Source organism: Ciconia boyciana, chromosome 18 (genome assembly GCF_034638445.1).
Source record: "Ciconia boyciana chromosome 18, ASM3463844v1, whole genome shotgun sequence".
NCBI classification, from domain to species: domain Eukaryota; kingdom Metazoa; phylum Chordata; class Aves; order Ciconiiformes; family Ciconiidae; genus Ciconia; species Ciconia boyciana.
The window spans coordinates 5,003,805-5,020,245 of record NC_132951.1 but is presented as its reverse complement, the minus strand read 5'-3'; the positions used below and the strand labels follow the sequence as shown (position 1 = coordinate 5,020,245).

Here is a 16,441-nt window from a genome sequence, read left to right as displayed (position 1 = left end):
CCTCCTTTCATTTTGGTGCCCTGGATTTGGCAAGTGCAAGACATGGTCTGCCTCAAAATACACCACTTCAGAGAGGAAACAGTCACATCTGGAGGCGGTGCCAGCTCTTGGCATCTTTAACTTTGCCAGAAGTTCACCACCCCCGGATAGTGCCGGGGTGGGGTCACAGCACCTCTCTGCCCCTTGCACACCCACCCCGTCCCTGGAGCCGAAAACGGGCTGGCGGCTCGCTTGCCTTCTACTTACATCATCATCCTGCACGCTCAGGGGGATATCCAACATGCACATCTGCACAGGCTGCACCAGAGCCTTCTGCACGTTGAACAAAGGTTTTGCCTCCATCTTCCCGGGGATGGAGGGGCTGCTCATTCTTCTCTCTCTCCTCCGCCGCTCCTCTTCCAGGAGCAGGTCCAGCCCAGGCAGCAAAACAGATTGGAGATCTCTCCCTGCTCAATTTTGTCAGCACATCTTGCCAACAGCTGCTGCTTCTGCTGCTCTAAGAGGTCTTATTTCCTTCCTTGCAAATCAAAGAGCTGCGAGGAGCTGCACCAAGAGGCTGTGTGCGCGCGTGTGTGAGCAAGTGCGCCTGTGTGCGTGTGTGTGTGTGTGTAGCCGGCGATGTTCCCGAGGTTGGTGAAGCAGCCCTTTGCAATCATGCCACGGCACGCTGCCTTCCCCCAGCCTCTCCTTTCTTTCAGGGCAATCTCGGTGCTGGCTCTGGCTGCTGCTTTGCACTGGTGTGAGGTTTTCAGCCTCATCTACATGCATGGCACTTGCAAACCCCGTGCATTGTCTCAGAGACACAACAGGTCCTGCCTGCTGTTGCTTTCCGATTATGATCAAGCTGTGTCTGCAGCAGCTACAGCATTTCCCTCTGGCTGTTGTGGCAGGCAAACAAGCAGAGCTGGAAGGATGAGAGGGTGTGAGACAGAGAGCATGAATGATCTGAGCTGGAGCCTCCCCTTTTCTTTCCTTCTCTTCTTCCATCCCTGCTTTCCATTGTCGGAGGCAGTTTCAGCTCAATGCCTTCCGGTACTCCAAGGACCACAGCGAGGCTTAAATAATTCACATCCAGAGTGTGCTTGGGAACCTTATGGCACTGAAAATGCCACGTGGCACTAAAAGACAGTGAATATTGGCCATCATTTTGCTTGCAGGTCAATTCTGTGTGGAAAGTTTTGCCCAGGTGAGCAAGGCACCAGCTGCCTTTTCCACCAGAGAGTGCCTGGAACTCCAAAACAGAGTTTTGCTAAAGGGAGTATGGCACAAAATGAGGTGTTTTTGCTACAAAGAGCATCTTCCTGCAGAATTTGCACCAACAGTAGCAGTAGGATGAGAGAGTAGACATGGAGCAACGTGTGCACCACCTGCACACACATACCGCACAGACATTATTGCTCTCACAAAGAAGAGTAAACCTGGGGCCAAGTCCATGGGCCACCTTCTCACCCTCATCTGCTGCAGAGAGCAGGCTTAATAACTGGGTGAAACACCCAGGGTGTATCTCTTCAGGGAGAGCAGCAGTGGAGGAGAGCAGCAGTTTGGTGGGTTCATTGAGTCGCACTCAGCAAGGGCAGTCACTGGGGCCAGCTAAGTACCCAACAGAGGGGCCAGGCGAAACGTCGGGGCCAAGTCAGTAAAAAGTCCCCATTGTCCTCAGACAAACAGGCGTTTACGTCCTTACGGCTGCCCTTCTTGCTGGGCCCAGCAGGGATGACATAAATAGGGTGAGCAGACCCTGCTCCAGGCAGGCAGTTTGGGTGGTTTCCCATGACTGCAGCAGCAGCGGGTCCCACTTTGGGGCTGCCCCTTGCTGCATGCAGGGCAAAGGTCTGGGACAGCGCAGCCCTGTCCCGGCTTTCCCAAACTCAGCTGCTGCCCGAGGCCACAGGCCTGGCTTGCAGCACGGCTGGGTTTCAGAGCAGTGCCGAGGAGCCCTGCTGAGCCGGGCATTCCTGCAGCGTTAGGTAAGCTGGGCTTGGCGAGCCCCGCTCAGCACCCAGCCAGCGCCGGCCCCGCTGCCTCCTGGCCTCCCCGGCTGGGCTGAGTCATCCACACAGGAGCCAGAGGCGGCCAAGACGCTGGGGTTGGACGGGTCTCACAGACACATGGACCCTTCGCGCTGCTCGCAGTCAGAGCTGGGCACCTTCCCAGCACGCTGGGGCAGAGCGTGGGACTGGAGTGGGGTCCAGCCCGTTGTTCCCGGGAGAAATGCAAGGATGAGAAAACCAGTGCTTACATGCTGCACGAATGGGAGCTAATGGAGAAGCCTGGAACAAGACCAGATAGGGATAAACCCACCATAAATAAGTTTTAACTGGAAATTAGATAGAAGTTTCAACCACCACATGGCCGAGATGAGCAGCAGCACAGGATGCAGAGGCCAGCACTGCAGCAGCCCCAGGAATGGCCTGTCAGGGGAGGAGAGATGGGAGATCACAGCTACAACGCATAGAAAAAGCAATATTTCCAAGGCCACCTCCCAGCTTCTGGCTGACAGCATTTTGGCAACTGTCTGGCTCTTTTCATGGCAGAGAGGTAGTGCCACAGCCCAGGAAACACCCTGGCATGGCCAGTCACTGCCTCTCTACATACGTGATGTCTTGGTGACTCAATACAACGTGCACTGCCATGGAGGACAGTCCCACGTTTCACACTGCCGTCACCAGCAATGAAATGTGCCCCCAGCACGGGCCGTACCCACAGCTCTGGTTCCAGGAAAGGTGATTCAAACCTGTGCTTCAGCCCCAGCTCAAGTTACTCACCTCCCCCCAACAACAGGTCGGCAGAGCACGGCTTTCCAATAACAACTTTACAGTAACAAACTGGGCTTGGCCAGCCAGGATTGCACCTCCCAATGGGCCTAAGTGACTGCACCAACATCCTGAGAAGGACACAGATTTCACACTCAAGTGCCAAAGTCTCCAAGGGCTACCATCCTCAGGAACCCACTTATCCTGCTCAGCAGCTAATCTTTCCCATGGGAACAGGAGTCTCTGCAGAGGTGGTGTGGAGGTGTAGGAGTCCCATCATCTGCTGGTGCCTGGGTCTGCGGGTCTCCTCCAGACCTCACGGTAGCAGCAAAGGAGAGACAACAGAGGTTGCTACCCCAGAGCACATGCTTCTAGCAGGGGCTCAGTCTGCTCTGCTGGTCCCCTGAGCCCAGCAACCTCCCACCAGGAGCCGAAAAGATGCCAAAGGGATAACCCTTCTGGAAAAGTCACAAACCACACAGGCAGACTGCAAAGGAAAGCAAAACTACAGGTGCGGAGTCCCAGGAGAGGTGCCAAGCACAGCAGCAGCAGAAGAGGTTGGACAAAAGAACAGCCACTCTGGAGAACTGTCTCAAACCAACAGCAACGGGACGCAGTGGACGGGGGTGACGGGACATGAGAGCTGCTGTGCATGGAAGGCTTTGGCCAAAGGTAACCAGCCAGATGTCACGGGCATTCGCACAGTTCCAGAGACAGCATCTTCCCCTCCTCACCAGGGGCCAGCTCATGCATGTTCCACCCACCAGTCTCCCCAGACACCTGCATAAGTCACTGGGGAACGTAACGGTCCTTCAACAGAAAGCGGTGAAGTGGTTTTCAACAATTTCCCATTGGGAGATTTTCAGCAGAAGGCAAAGGCTCCCCAGCATCAAACCAGCCCAGACAGGACAATCCTACGCAGATTTCTGAACGACAGCCTCATCCTACTCCTCCTCCAGTCTGGCTGGCATGAGTGGAAACCATGCTACGATCCCAGATCCTCCGGGAACAGCAGCCGAGCACCTTAAACGTACCGCTGCATCAATAACAGAAACGCCATCCCCACGAGCACAGGACTAACTCACTGCTGCAGCCCAACGCAGCGTGTGCCAGCCCAAGGAATGGAGAAGCCCTGCAAGGGGTGGAGGAGAAATCTCCCCCTGGTATCACCTTACCCCAGCGGCCACTTCTGGCAGACAGGGAAGCCCCAGCACAGCCACTGATTCCTCCCCATTTCATTTTGCACTGGAGCTTTATTGTTTCCTGCCGATCCAGCTGAGCAGATAAAGTCCATCATGAGACCCCACTGCTTAGCAACCATTACTGGAAAAACACTGTTTTCCAGTAACAGTCTTGGCAGGAACAGAGCAACTGCAGGGCAAATAAACTGTGATCCCTACACCGGATGCATCCTGCTCCCAACTGCTCTACTGCTGCCCCAGGGAGAGACCAACTCCCACACTGGGAAGTGCATCCATTCCTTAAGGTCTGAACAGCCTCTGCTACCCCGCAAGCACATTGTTTTGGGCACACCATGATGGACCACAACTGAATCTCTGCATAGGTGGATGCAGGTTCCAGTGACAAACTCATGCATAGGAGGATCTTAGTATCCAGCATAGTTGCAACGGTGTAAACATTCAGAATGCTTCAAGAACCGGTGACCAACCTCTCTCACCACGCTGGTCATTCCTTATACCAAATGACTCACAAGGACAAAGGCCCACCTAAGGAAGGCTGATTCCAATGCTTGATGCGGTCAAGCATCAAAGACTTCCACAAAATTAAAGAAATTACACAGAAATAACAATGGCGAGTTTGTTTTTCAAAGGAAATTGCAACTCCATGTATTGTCCAGAAGCCCAAACATCACTGCATCCTGGACATGCACGAGAGCGCTGTACTTGAGAGAAATGACACAAAACCGACTGGTTTATTTTCACTGTGTGAGGCTGATAGAAAGGCAAAGAGGAAACAAAGCAGCATGATGAGTGAAAGGCAAATGGAAAACCCCAACAGCTCTTCCCCTTTCATACTTATCAGTAATAGAAAGAGGAAATCTGCTTTCAAAAACACAGAAATCCCAACCTGATAGCATCCCTCTGAAGAAATCTGGCATTTACAAAAAGCCTACGGGTAGATTTAGAGAGGCAGATAGAGGCGCAGACATGAAGGTGGATGCCTAGTGGGACTTCCAGGAGACCACGAGCAGGTAGGATACCTATTTCTCAGTGAGAATCTATCTAAGCTCATGGGTGCTTCTGTATATCCCATTTGAAATCCATCTGGCTTGTCCCAAATGAGTTATAAGAACAAATCCCATTGATTTGTATCTGCACCCTTGTTTTTAGGCATTTATTTGCAGAAGCTGCCCTTGTTCCCTCAAAGTTACTCCTGATAATGGCCACAGCCTGTGCCGCACCTCACGCCTCTGGAAAGCCCATCTGGCATTCAGCATCCTGAGCCGAATAAATTCCTGTGCTCCCCAGAATAGATACGTACGCAAAATTAATTTGCAATCAAGCCTGCGCAAAGCACGAGACGGCCTTTTAATAGGTGCAGAGCAGCAATTACCAATGCAAAGTGAAAGCCAACAAGCATTAAAGGGGAGTGGGGGGGAAAACCAATTAGTTTTCTTGGGATTCCTCCACACATTTGCCACTTGAGGGATTTCAATTTTCACGTTTCCCTGGGGGCTGAGAGTGCATCCTGGGAGCCATCATGTCCCCGTGGGGAGGGGATGGGGACGCTTCCCCATGGCCTCCCCCTCCGTGGTCCCAGTGATGTGGCTGTGCTGGACCGGTCTCCATGGAGACGGTCACTGCAGCAACAGAGACCAGAGGTGCAGCTGATGGGGCTGCGAGAGGATGCAAACGAGACCGAGGACCACCTCTCCCCCACAAGAAAGGGGCCGTCAGGTACCCACACGCCTCCTTTCTGCTTCTGAGACCGTTTCCCTGCATCAGCAGGACAAAAGGGCTCTGCTGCTTGCGATCCAGCTGCCTCGTCCCGTGCTGAAAGCACTTTATCCCTTTGAAATCAGTCCCACGGGAGCTGGTAATATTGAGCTGTCACGGTGGGTACGGCATCGGGAGGGAGCCGAGCTCGAGGCTGTCATGGCAACAGTTCATTGAGTTTCCATAACCGCCCTCCCCCTGGAGAGAGGGGCAGAGCCCAGGCTGGGGGCACGAATGCAGCAGCCCCCAGGTGCACGCAGCTGGGGAGCCCAGGGTGGGCAGAGCTGCTCAAGGAGGGGTACCCACTGCTCTAGCCACGATGCCACCAGCCATTGTGAAGGTGGAGGAAGGACCCCATCCCCGGGCAGACGTCACGGAGCAGCTCCCCACTCCCTCCTGCCCCAAGTGGCATCAGCACCCCGTACCACCATGCCGCTGGAGGGCAAGGAGGACAGTCACCATATAACTCCCTGCAGTTCGTAGCTGTCCCCACCATCCCTTCCTCATTCACCCCAAAACTAATCCCAGTTTTCTGCTAGACTGAGCCCATTTAACAACATCCCCCCAGTCTCCCCATCCCATGTGCAGCCACTCGGTGCTGCCAGAGTGACCTGGACGCAGCTCTCAGGCAGGGAAATCCCCGGCACAAGGCCTGCAAGTGTTTTGGGCGTATATTGCTGGGATGACTGTATTCACGCACGGGTGCCCAACTTCCCAGGCTGGGCATACACGGCAGGCTTAGGAGCTGGGGGCTGCAGAGGTACTAGTGTGGGAGGATGCCACAAACTGCCACGTGCTCATCACAGCTGTTCCCCGCCAGCTCCCAACGTGAGGAAAAGCCCCATCATCTCACAGAACATCTTCCCGTCAGGGAGCCCACAGCACTCCAGCATTAAGAAAGACCAGGACCAAGAATACGCTCCCAGACGTCATCACACCCTGGCTCCTCTAGGGCCAGCTCCAGACCATGACCTGGCAGCGCAGCCAGCCGTCTCGCTGGGACTCAGGCAGGCACAGCAGAGCTCAGCTGTCCCCACGCCGGCCCAGCAGCACAACCAGGCGCTTCCTGCTGCAAACAAAATCTTCGCTGGAGAAGAGAAAGGTGCTGGGGGAAACGGAGAGCTGAGGGTACTGGCAAGCCATGACAATCCCTGCTGTTACCTATTATAATTTCTCTGCAAAGGTTTATTCCACCTGCCCACCAGGCCAGAGCAGCAGCTGTCTACGGTGAGAGACCAGGCTGGCAGCAAGGCCAGGGCATCTCTCCGGGCACACGTCTGCATGCATCCAGGCCTGCATGCAAACAGGGGGCACACAGATGTGATGTATAGCATCGGTACCTGGAGCACTCGCCAGAGACAGAGCATCCACTAATTCACCCATTTGGCCGAGCCTCCAGCACTGGGCAGGGTTTTTCCCTTCAGCATATTTTCAGGGCTTAGCTGAAGCTTAAACAAAACCAAAGGAGGAGGTTCTTGTCCCCCCACCCCTGGAGCCCGATCTCGCCTGCAGGACGCCATGCTGTGGAGTCTAAAACCATCTCAGCTCCTCATGCATACTTTACCCTACATAACACATGGCCAAGAGGTTATCTGCAGATCCACATCACTGCTTTGTGTCACTTGGCAGACAATGAACTGTGGGCTCAGAGAGATAAGAGACACGGCTGTGGCAGCTCAGAGGTTTCCAGCCCTACGCACTAAGCCAAAGGTTCTCCCATTCTTCCCCCTTCTCGCTTGCTTTGCAGGCTAGGGGGTTTAAAGAAGTTTCCACCATGTGCAGTCCCTTCTCTGCCAGCTTGTGTTAGCCAGGGGGATGGGAAAGGCTTGTTGCACGGCCAGATTCCTGAAGGAGGTTGACTTTCCTGGGAGTTTCTTTCAGGAGTCCCGTTCAGCTGCTCCCCACCCTCCCGTTACGACAGTGAAGGGCTTGACATTGCTTGCTCGGCTGCAAGGGGAGCCAATGCCTTCTGCAGACCTCTCCCAAGAGGCATGGCCCCGGGTCAGAGAGGGAGAGGCATTTCAGCCTGGACCCCCCTTGCAGGAGGGCGAGGGGGTCGAGGACACGGCAGGGCGGGACTGACCAAACCCCAAGGCTGCCAGCTTCCGTGGACACAGTCCAGAGAGCAGAGAGGCCCTTCCCTGACCTCCCCGAGGGCTGTGGCTGGATCCCAGCTTTCCCAGGCCTGGCCCCCGTGCAGCAGAGATGTGCAGCCTGCCACGGAGGGGGCTGCACCCCCCCGGCCCCATCCCCTGCCAGCTCTGCAGCCCCTCGGGGGCTGGGAGCCCGCTGCATTTTGGGGATGGCAAGTTGTGCGCTCACTTGGCATTGCACAGATTAACGAGCCATCCTACCAACCTGCTGTCTCCAGGTGCTTTCTTACAGCAGAGAGGAGGGCGAAGCCCCCTCAGGCATTGCAGAGCGATGCCTGCTCACAGCTTTTAGTCCAAGCCTCCACTTTTGGCTGGAGAAAGGGAAAATGCCTGGGTTTCCCGCACCAGCCACGGGAGCTAGGGAACACCAGCCAGCGCTTTGGGACATGCAGGCAGTGCCACGGGGCTGCGTCAGCATCCTGACTGCCCGCATGGTCCCAGGCACTGCACCAACGAGGACCCTTGCAGCCAGAGAAACACGCGGCCGGTGCCGGCAGGCAGAGAGCATCCTCCGCATTTGCAGGAGGCCCCGCTGGAGTGGCACACAGGGCAGGAGGTGGTCTGTCCTCCCTCCAGCACCGTACCCATCCCTCACCGCACACCCAGCACAGCCGGGTCTAGTGACTGCGTTGTAAATTGGATGAAACTCAGCCCTGGAGGCCCACCATTGATTTCTGTTGCCTAACGACAGGAAAGCTTTATAATCCTATTAACTAAACACCCTTTCAAGCAGCACTGGGAACAGTGCAAAGGGGAGTTGTATAAGCAGTTAGAGCCACCCAGCGCAGCGCCCAGCTCCGATTAGGTGCTGGGTGAATTCCCCAAAAGCGAGGCTGCAACACCCGCAGTGGCAGGTGCAGTGTTGGTGGTGGCCCCCACAAAAACATGTTGGATCCAACCAAGAAACATGTGCTTCGGCTGCAGGTCACTGGCCAGAGTGCAAACAAGCTAGGAGGCCTTGCACAGGAAAATGGTGCCCACATGTGCGAACTAGCAGGACTTGGCCCCTGAAATACTGACAAAGATAATTGCACTTCAATCTCTTCCTAATTATCATCACTCTGGTAGTACTTATAGATGTTTCCCAGCAAAAGATGGACTGCTTTGGCCAAAATACAGAAACATTTCATGGAAGAATGTGAATTTCATTGCCACTTCCTAAGGAGAAAGGATATATTTCAGAATACTTCTATTTGCAAAACGTTTCAAGATTGCATCCCTCCCCCCTAGTTTGCAACAACAGCCAGTGTGGGGGGGAGGGGGAAAAAAAAAATAATCAAGCTTGCAGAAGATGTAAAATCCCAATTTCCCACCCAGCCCCAGGTACCCCAGAGCCACACTGCATTTCCGTACAAGGGCGAGAAGCCTCCACGCCCCAGCGAGCTCCAAGGAAACACTGCTGAGCCACATGCTAGGATGGAGGCCGGAGCAGCCGTGGGTACTGTAGCCAGACCTCCCACCAAGTACCGCAGGAGGGGCTGTGCCACGGCGCAAGATACAAGATGCCTGGCTGATGCCTTGTCTGACTAAAAGCCCTTCAGGTCCAGATCCCCTCCAAATGGCATGGTCAGGATATCTGCAGCAGTTAGCCTGAGGAGGAGGGTCTGTGCTGCAGCAGGAGGGAGATAAATGCCTTTCCACCAGCAGAAATGCACCTTCCCCAGACTGTGGAAGCATTTATCAGTCATCTCCCCTTCCCTTCCCTTTAATTAGTTATTCACACAGCATTGCAAATTGCCAGGCCTAATATTTTCCACGATGGGTTATGAATGCAGAGGCACAGGACAGGCTCTTTGTCAGGGGACACCATCAGTGCCACGTGCAGTGACGGAGCAGGAGGCCAGGCACAGCTCTCCTAAACAAAACCCTTCCTCCTTTTAGTGCTTATCCCACTGGGGGCAAAATAAACTGCCCTCCATGAGCACTGGGGAAGGAGCATGTCCAATTCCCCCATACTGGGACAAGGCTGCAGGGCCACAGGCTCTGGCTTGCAAACCCACCGCACCGAGGCACAGCGCTTGCACCAGCCTCGTTATTTTGGTGCCACCAAGGACAGCACAGCCACCAGAAGCGCCTGCCTGTCACCATGGAAATGCTGAACGGGAGGGCTTGAAGCCTGCTGGGACTTTCAACCTCTGCCAAGCAAAACAGGTCCCTTAAGCAACCGCGAGCCCTGAGCATTTGTACGAGGAGGAGACCTGTACTCCCCTTGGTCTTCCGGGCACGAGGCAGCTAATGTGGGACTTTTCCCGGAGAAAAAGCCACTTGAAGAAAGGACACTGCCCTGCTCCTCGGCCTCCACGCAGGCAGAGCTCAGCCACATCCCTCAGCTGCTCCTGCCCTGGACCAGCTGCCCTCTCCCGGTGTGCACCCACCAGATCTGCCCTGCAGACACCCCACAGCTCAGGCAGCAGTGGTTTTCCAGGTCTGCACAGCCAATGCTTTTGCACGCCTCGACCACCACTGCCACGGGAAGACTTCTCCATCCCCTCCCAGCAGACCTGACCGCTGGCCCTCCCCTTGGGGCTGCCCAGCCTCCTTGGAGAGGGGCTAGAAAGCAGCCAAGGGCTGGCTGTATTCCTGTTCCCCGTAATTCAGAGCAGGGCACACAGCAGCAGCCACCCTGACCAGGGTGCTTCCGCCTGCCCTGGACCTCGCCGTGCCACCCCAGCCGCCTGTCGCTGTTTTTCACGCCGGTGGCGTCTCCTTCCCAGGGAGGCGAAGTGCCGAGACCGCATGGGACACAGCACCGAGCAGGATGGGCAGGAAACACACAGTGAGAAATCCGCTGCGAGAGGGAGGCAGTGGGGCCAAAAGAGCAGGGCAGGGTGGCTGCCAAAGATTTCAAAGGGGCCTACGGGCTGCCCTGTGAAATGACCCCAACCTCCCCATCCCGTGCCGACGGCCTGCATGGAGCCAGCAGGCTCCTTTGGCGCTGAACATGGCCTTCGCAGTGTTTGCTTCCTGCCTTCAGGCCAGGCAGGGCGTTTATAGCAAGGGAGTGGGAAACAGATTGGGACCGTATGGAGGAGGAAAGATAAAAAGGAACAGCGGATGTCCTGAGAAACCCGTGAGGGTGCAAGCCAGACACAGCTTTCATGGTAATATCAGCCAGCACGTGCCTTCAGGGAGGTTCACATGGCCACATCGTGAATCCCGGGCAGAGCATTGCCTCTAGGCTGTGCCAGCAACCTGCACCCCAGCTGCACATCCTCTCCTCTGATAATGCCAGGAGTGCTTCTCCAGTCACACAAATGATCCCTCCTAACAGCGTTGGTCAGCCTACAGCAGTCAATATCTACACCACACTCCACTCATTTTCTCTCCCCCCTCCTCCCTTTCTTTTTTAGACCCTACAGGGCAGTGTGGAGCCTTATCTGGGATGCCGTGACATCCCAGAGCTCTGGCACCACATCTAAAGCCTCTGATTTTCTCCAGATCCTACGCAGAAACAGGACAGACCAAGGAAGGGCTTCTCCACCCTCTCTGAGCTGCAGCAGGCGAGTGACCCATCAGGGCACTGCTGCATGCCTTCCTTCCCCCCCCAGCCCCCTTGCCCTGCCTCTTTCCTTCCTTCCCCCGTCTTTGAAATGTTTCTCCAGGCAGGGTGGGGAAGGACACTGTATTGCAGCTACACCTACTCCAAGGAGCAGATGAAGTTCAGCAGCCCCAAGCGCAGGAGGGCAGGAGCCTGTGGGGCCACGCTGGAGCACAGCTCAAGCGAACCAAGGAGCACCAGGGGGCTGTAAATCAATCTTTGCAGAGGATGAACTTCCGCTGTGCTCCTGGGCCTCGAGGGAGCGGGAACTCTGTGATCCCCTGGCACGCCACCACCAAGCCGCCTTTGACGTCAGCTCATGTCTACAAACATTGTCTTTGACCCACGGCCAAAACTTGCAATGTAGGGGAATATCAGTGGAGAAAGCGAATATCCGCAGAGATACCCCGCAGAGAGCCCGCTCCAAGAGCGCTAGGCGGCAAGGGGCAGTGGGCCAAGAGCAAACGCGCAGGCGCACCCAGGGTGACTTGGGAGCCAAAAGGGCCCCAAGAAATCAAGTCATTTAAAATGCAAATCCCCAAGGAAAACAGATGGGTGAACCCTCACTATGGGTCACGCAGGCTGGACTCAGGCAGTCCCAGCAGGGAAACCTGCTAACATCTGGAGGCTCTGCCGCTGCCAGGAGATCCCGCAGCAGCCGGGGGCTGACCCCAGGCAGAGCAAACTGGATATTTGGGAGACAGCTCAGCACCCAAACAGCTGCCTGCCAGCAGCTGCCACGGCCACTCCTGAACGCCCAGCACTGCTCCAGCCACTGGGGCAGCAACAGAGCACGTTTAACCATGCTGCCCCATGGACGTGTTTAAATACTACTATACCAACACTAACAGCACAGATGTGGCAGCCTGGAAAGCAGCAAAGGCACTTCTCCCAGCCACTACTGATGGAAAGGTCACGCGTTTGCCTGTTGTTTACGGAGCGCTAGGGAAAGCTGGGGGATGGGTTGACTGGTGACAGTGGGAACAAGCACAAAAGGGAGCTGTGGATCAGGGCTTTCTTTTCATAGGAGGGACACAGTGATTGACATGGCCTTGCTGAGGTCTCACAGCAGGCCTACGGTGGCTTTGGGATTGGATCTCAGGTCTCCAAGGATGGAGCTGGCTCATATTACTCATCACCAAGAAGCCAAACACAGCTCTTCCTCGGTGAATAAGACGCAAACACCAAGCTCCGCCGAGAAGATCTGCTCCCCGCAGAGGAGCCCAGGTTGGTGTGCCCGCCGCTTTCCAGAGAGCCAGGCGCCTGCCATGTCCCGGCTCCCATCACCACTGACCCTTCTCAGCACTGATGAAGGCAAAACCCAAGCCAATAACTCATAGGGAAAACAACAGTGCCATCTGCTGCACAGCCCCACTCGGCCCCGAGCAGCCGGACAGCCCGTGGCCTGCCCACACAAGACATTCACAGGCTTACACAGCTCAAACCGATCACAACAGCATGCAAAAAGCATCCCCAACCAGCACCACGCCAGGCACGGAGGCAGCAGCAAGCATCACTGCAGCGGGAAGGCAACCCTACAGCAGTCCTGATGGCCACCCGCTGCTGTACGGTGGGGGACAGGCTCTGGTTTGCAAGAAAGAGCCAAGGACAGCAGGATGGGGAGGCAGAGCAGAACAAGAGTGTGTCCCAGAGCCCTTTTAGTGACTGCAATGTGTGAAGGAGATGGAGGAAGAAGCAAGCTCACTTGGCAAAAGCAGGCAAACAACCCTTTTCCTCCAACAGCACCCTGCGGGTGAAGCACATCTTCCAGCCTCTCTACAGGCAAGGGGAGGGGGGAAAAAGGCAAACAGCCCTTAACACCAACTGAGCCTTAGCTGACACCATCCCGAGCTTCTCCTTTGGAGAGAAATCCCAGATTCTGGCACTAGATACCATGCACTCCCACGTGTACTCTGTCACCCTGATATCCCAGGGAAACTCCAGGTAGTGGGGACACCTGGGAGAGCAGGGTCAGCCTGAGGGAGCTAAGAGCAGTTTTCTGCACCTCCAGCCCCAGCAGCTGTGGGTAGTTGCCAGTGAGGCACCCCTGCTCCACAAGCGATTGCAGTTTGGTGGCAGGTGAAGCAGTTTCTCTGCATGCACCGCCTGGAAAGCATGCTGGCATCCTCTGTGAGACATGTGTTGCTATAGCAATGGGAAAGGTATCAGAAGCAAAACCAGCGTTGATGGATAGTGCAGATTGCTTTTAAGATTACCCCTGCTTCTCAAGGTCCAGCAGCCAGGGACCGTATAAGGGATGGCACAGTGAAAAACACTGCGAGGAACTGAAAAACACAATCCCAAAGATGCCCAGAATAAACAGAGTCCTGAAAAGCCCCTCCTTTCCTCACATAAAGAGTCATCTCAAAGCAAACTGACCCCAAAGAACATAAACTGCACTGAGCTACAGGACGTCAAATCAATCGTTACAGTATCCCAGACCAGAGATTTACTCTGGAGCCTGCAGCAGTCGCTGCATCCTCTGTTCACGTCTGATCAGCCCTATCTGCAGGCACATACACACATGCATGAGTGGGAGCTCCAGATGGAGCAGCTGAACCACGCTGAGGAGGGACTTTGCATCTCTCCACCCGCTTCCTCCCAGACCCTGCTGCCAGCTGGACTCTCGCTTGCTGTCACTTGTTGCCAGCTCACCCCCCTACCCGCAGCAGAGCACCACCGAGAGTTAACTCCTAGCCATTGGAGTCACTTCAGACACAGCTCCCTTCTCTGCCTCAGAGCAGATGACAGAGAGAGACACAGAAACAAATTCAGCTCCAGCCTTGCTTGCTTGCACTCAGGCTCTCTGCGTCCTGCCCTCAGCCAGCCCCAAGACTGCTTGTCCGCCATCTGCTCTCTTCTCCAGCCCAAACAGCCAGTAAGGGAGAGAGGGGACAAGTCTGCAGCTCCGGGAGCTTGGTTCAGGGTAGAAGCCACCTTCTGACCCAGCTCACATTCAGGTTTCAGTTTTAAAGGCTGAAATTCACCCTTGCACATGAACCTTTGCTTTCACATGTCGTGACATCCTGAACAACACACCTGCAGCAACTAGATCAGAGATGAAAAAAAATCTCCTTGTTTGCTCAGCTTATTTACTTTGCAGCACTCAGTTTTCCCAGTTGTTTGTGTGGGTCTTTCCCTTAGCAACCAGGGAGAGAAACATTTATGAGGCATGAAAAATGTAGCTGTACAGCCGTAAGAACTGGCAGGGTGCGGCTGCGGGTGCAGCTGGAAATTCCTCTTAACTGGTAGTCACGAATGACGGGACTTCGATGAATTGCACCCCTTAAACAGCAAAGTGGCTCATCCTCTTCAAGCAGGACATGCAGGAGGAATCAAGACTTCTAGCCTGTGCTCTCCACCATACCACCCACCATGCAGGATCCTAGGCTTGTAACAAATACCTCTACGTGCCTCAGTTTACCCATATATAAAATGGGGGTAAGTATAAAAAGTGACAGGAAGGCTAAAGTTGAGACCTTAATACAAAGTGCTCCATAGGAATGCAACGTGCATTCCCCAACATGGAAGGGAGACTGAGCTCTGGACGTCTTTTTCTAGACAGCTTTACACCTACAATTTTCTGGATCTTCCAGCGAGATTATTCTCCCCAGTCCACAGCCATGGTGACAGAGTACTCTTGTTCTTGACCCTTGGCAGGGTCAGGACCCAAACCCCGGTATTTTGGTTGCCAATCCCCTTTTCCAAAGAGACGTGCCACAATCCAGCACGCATGCATGCTGCCACTAGCTCCTGCCTCACACACTTACCCCCAACAGAGCTAATTTAGCTTTCGTTTATAGGGCTGGATCAAGGCAAATGAGGCCCAGACCAAATGGACCCACTGGGTGCAGGAGGCGGCTCTGGTATGCACATTTTCCAGTCCAAAAATGGATCCCAGCCCACTTTTCCATCACACCATCAGCCCTTCCCTTTATTCATTCTTGGGCTACCAAGAGTCATCGCTGCCCACTTACCTTCCCACCACCCCCACAAGGGCAGCAGCACAGACCCCCTTCCCTTCCCAGGGTTGGGGTCTGGAGGAGAACATGAGAAGGGGAATAGAAAGTATAAAGTCAGAGGAGCATCAGCAGAGAGCCACATTCTGATGAGACCCCTAAATTTCATGCCATTGCTTCATCCTCCCCTGCCCCGAAAGTACCAGTGGGTTTGTGAGTGTAGAGCTTTTGTCCACCCCAGCTCAATTTAGCTTCATTTAGCCTCATAAACACACCAGGCAGAGACAAGGGACCTCCTGGTGCCACTTGGCCTAAGCGCTGCCTGGGGAGCTGCAGCCCTGGCTTGCTGGCACAGCAACGCAGCAGCTTCGCAGCCTGCCAGCAGCCACACAGCTCAGCAAGGGCTGCAGCACCGCACTGGCAGCTAGACCCTGTCCCAAACTGTCTTGCTTTCGTTCCCAGTCCTTCATCCCCACTTTCACTGGCTGCACTTACCCATTACACAGATAGAAAGCAAAAAAAAAAAAAAAAGATTTCCCCCCCCGGCAAAGGCTGCCGTTTCTCCTCTGCCAAAGCTCACGCTGCAGACCGGAGGTCTGGACTGCTGGCACGTACAGCGTCCCCCTGCACCAGCAGGCAGCAAGGGACAGGCACCTGCAGCTACAGACCCCCAGGAAACCGCCGACAGAGCCCGCCCGCTCCCTGGCACCGCACACGCATTAGTCACCCGTCGCGGACACGCGTGTGCCGCCCTGAGCCCGCTCTAGCCGCGGTGCTGAAGGGGACGGAGCCCGGCCGCCCCCGCAGCCGCGCGCCGGAGCCCGGGGGCACCGTGAAAGTGCCGGGGGGGAGACAAAGCCGACGGGTGAAGCGCGCAACTCACCTGAGTGTCGATCATCATCATGCCCCGCGCATAGCCTCCGCCGGCCGCGCAGGGAGAGCCGCTGGCCCCCGCTCCGGGGCTCCGCGGGGCCGGGCTCACCGCCCCTCCGCGCTGCCCGGCGGCCGGGGGCGCGCCGCGCCGGCCATGGGGCCCCGCCGCCCCCGGGGAGCCGCCGCCAGCGCGGAGCGCGGCCGGCAG

General features: G+C 55.6%; 1 protein-coding gene across 1 annotated transcript in view; it reads right to left on the bottom strand.

Annotated features, from left to right (window-relative positions):
• Nucleotides 1-16,441, bottom strand: part of RALGDS (ral guanine nucleotide dissociation stimulator) — a 63,134-nt gene extending 46,693 nt beyond the window's left edge. Inside the window, exon 1 of the mRNA XM_072883376.1 lies at nucleotides 16,244-16,441. Coding sequence (XP_072739477.1) covers nucleotides 16,244-16,264 — 21 coding nt within the window. The 5' untranslated portion in view covers nucleotides 16,265-16,441. The remainder of the gene's footprint in view (nucleotides 1-16,243) is intronic.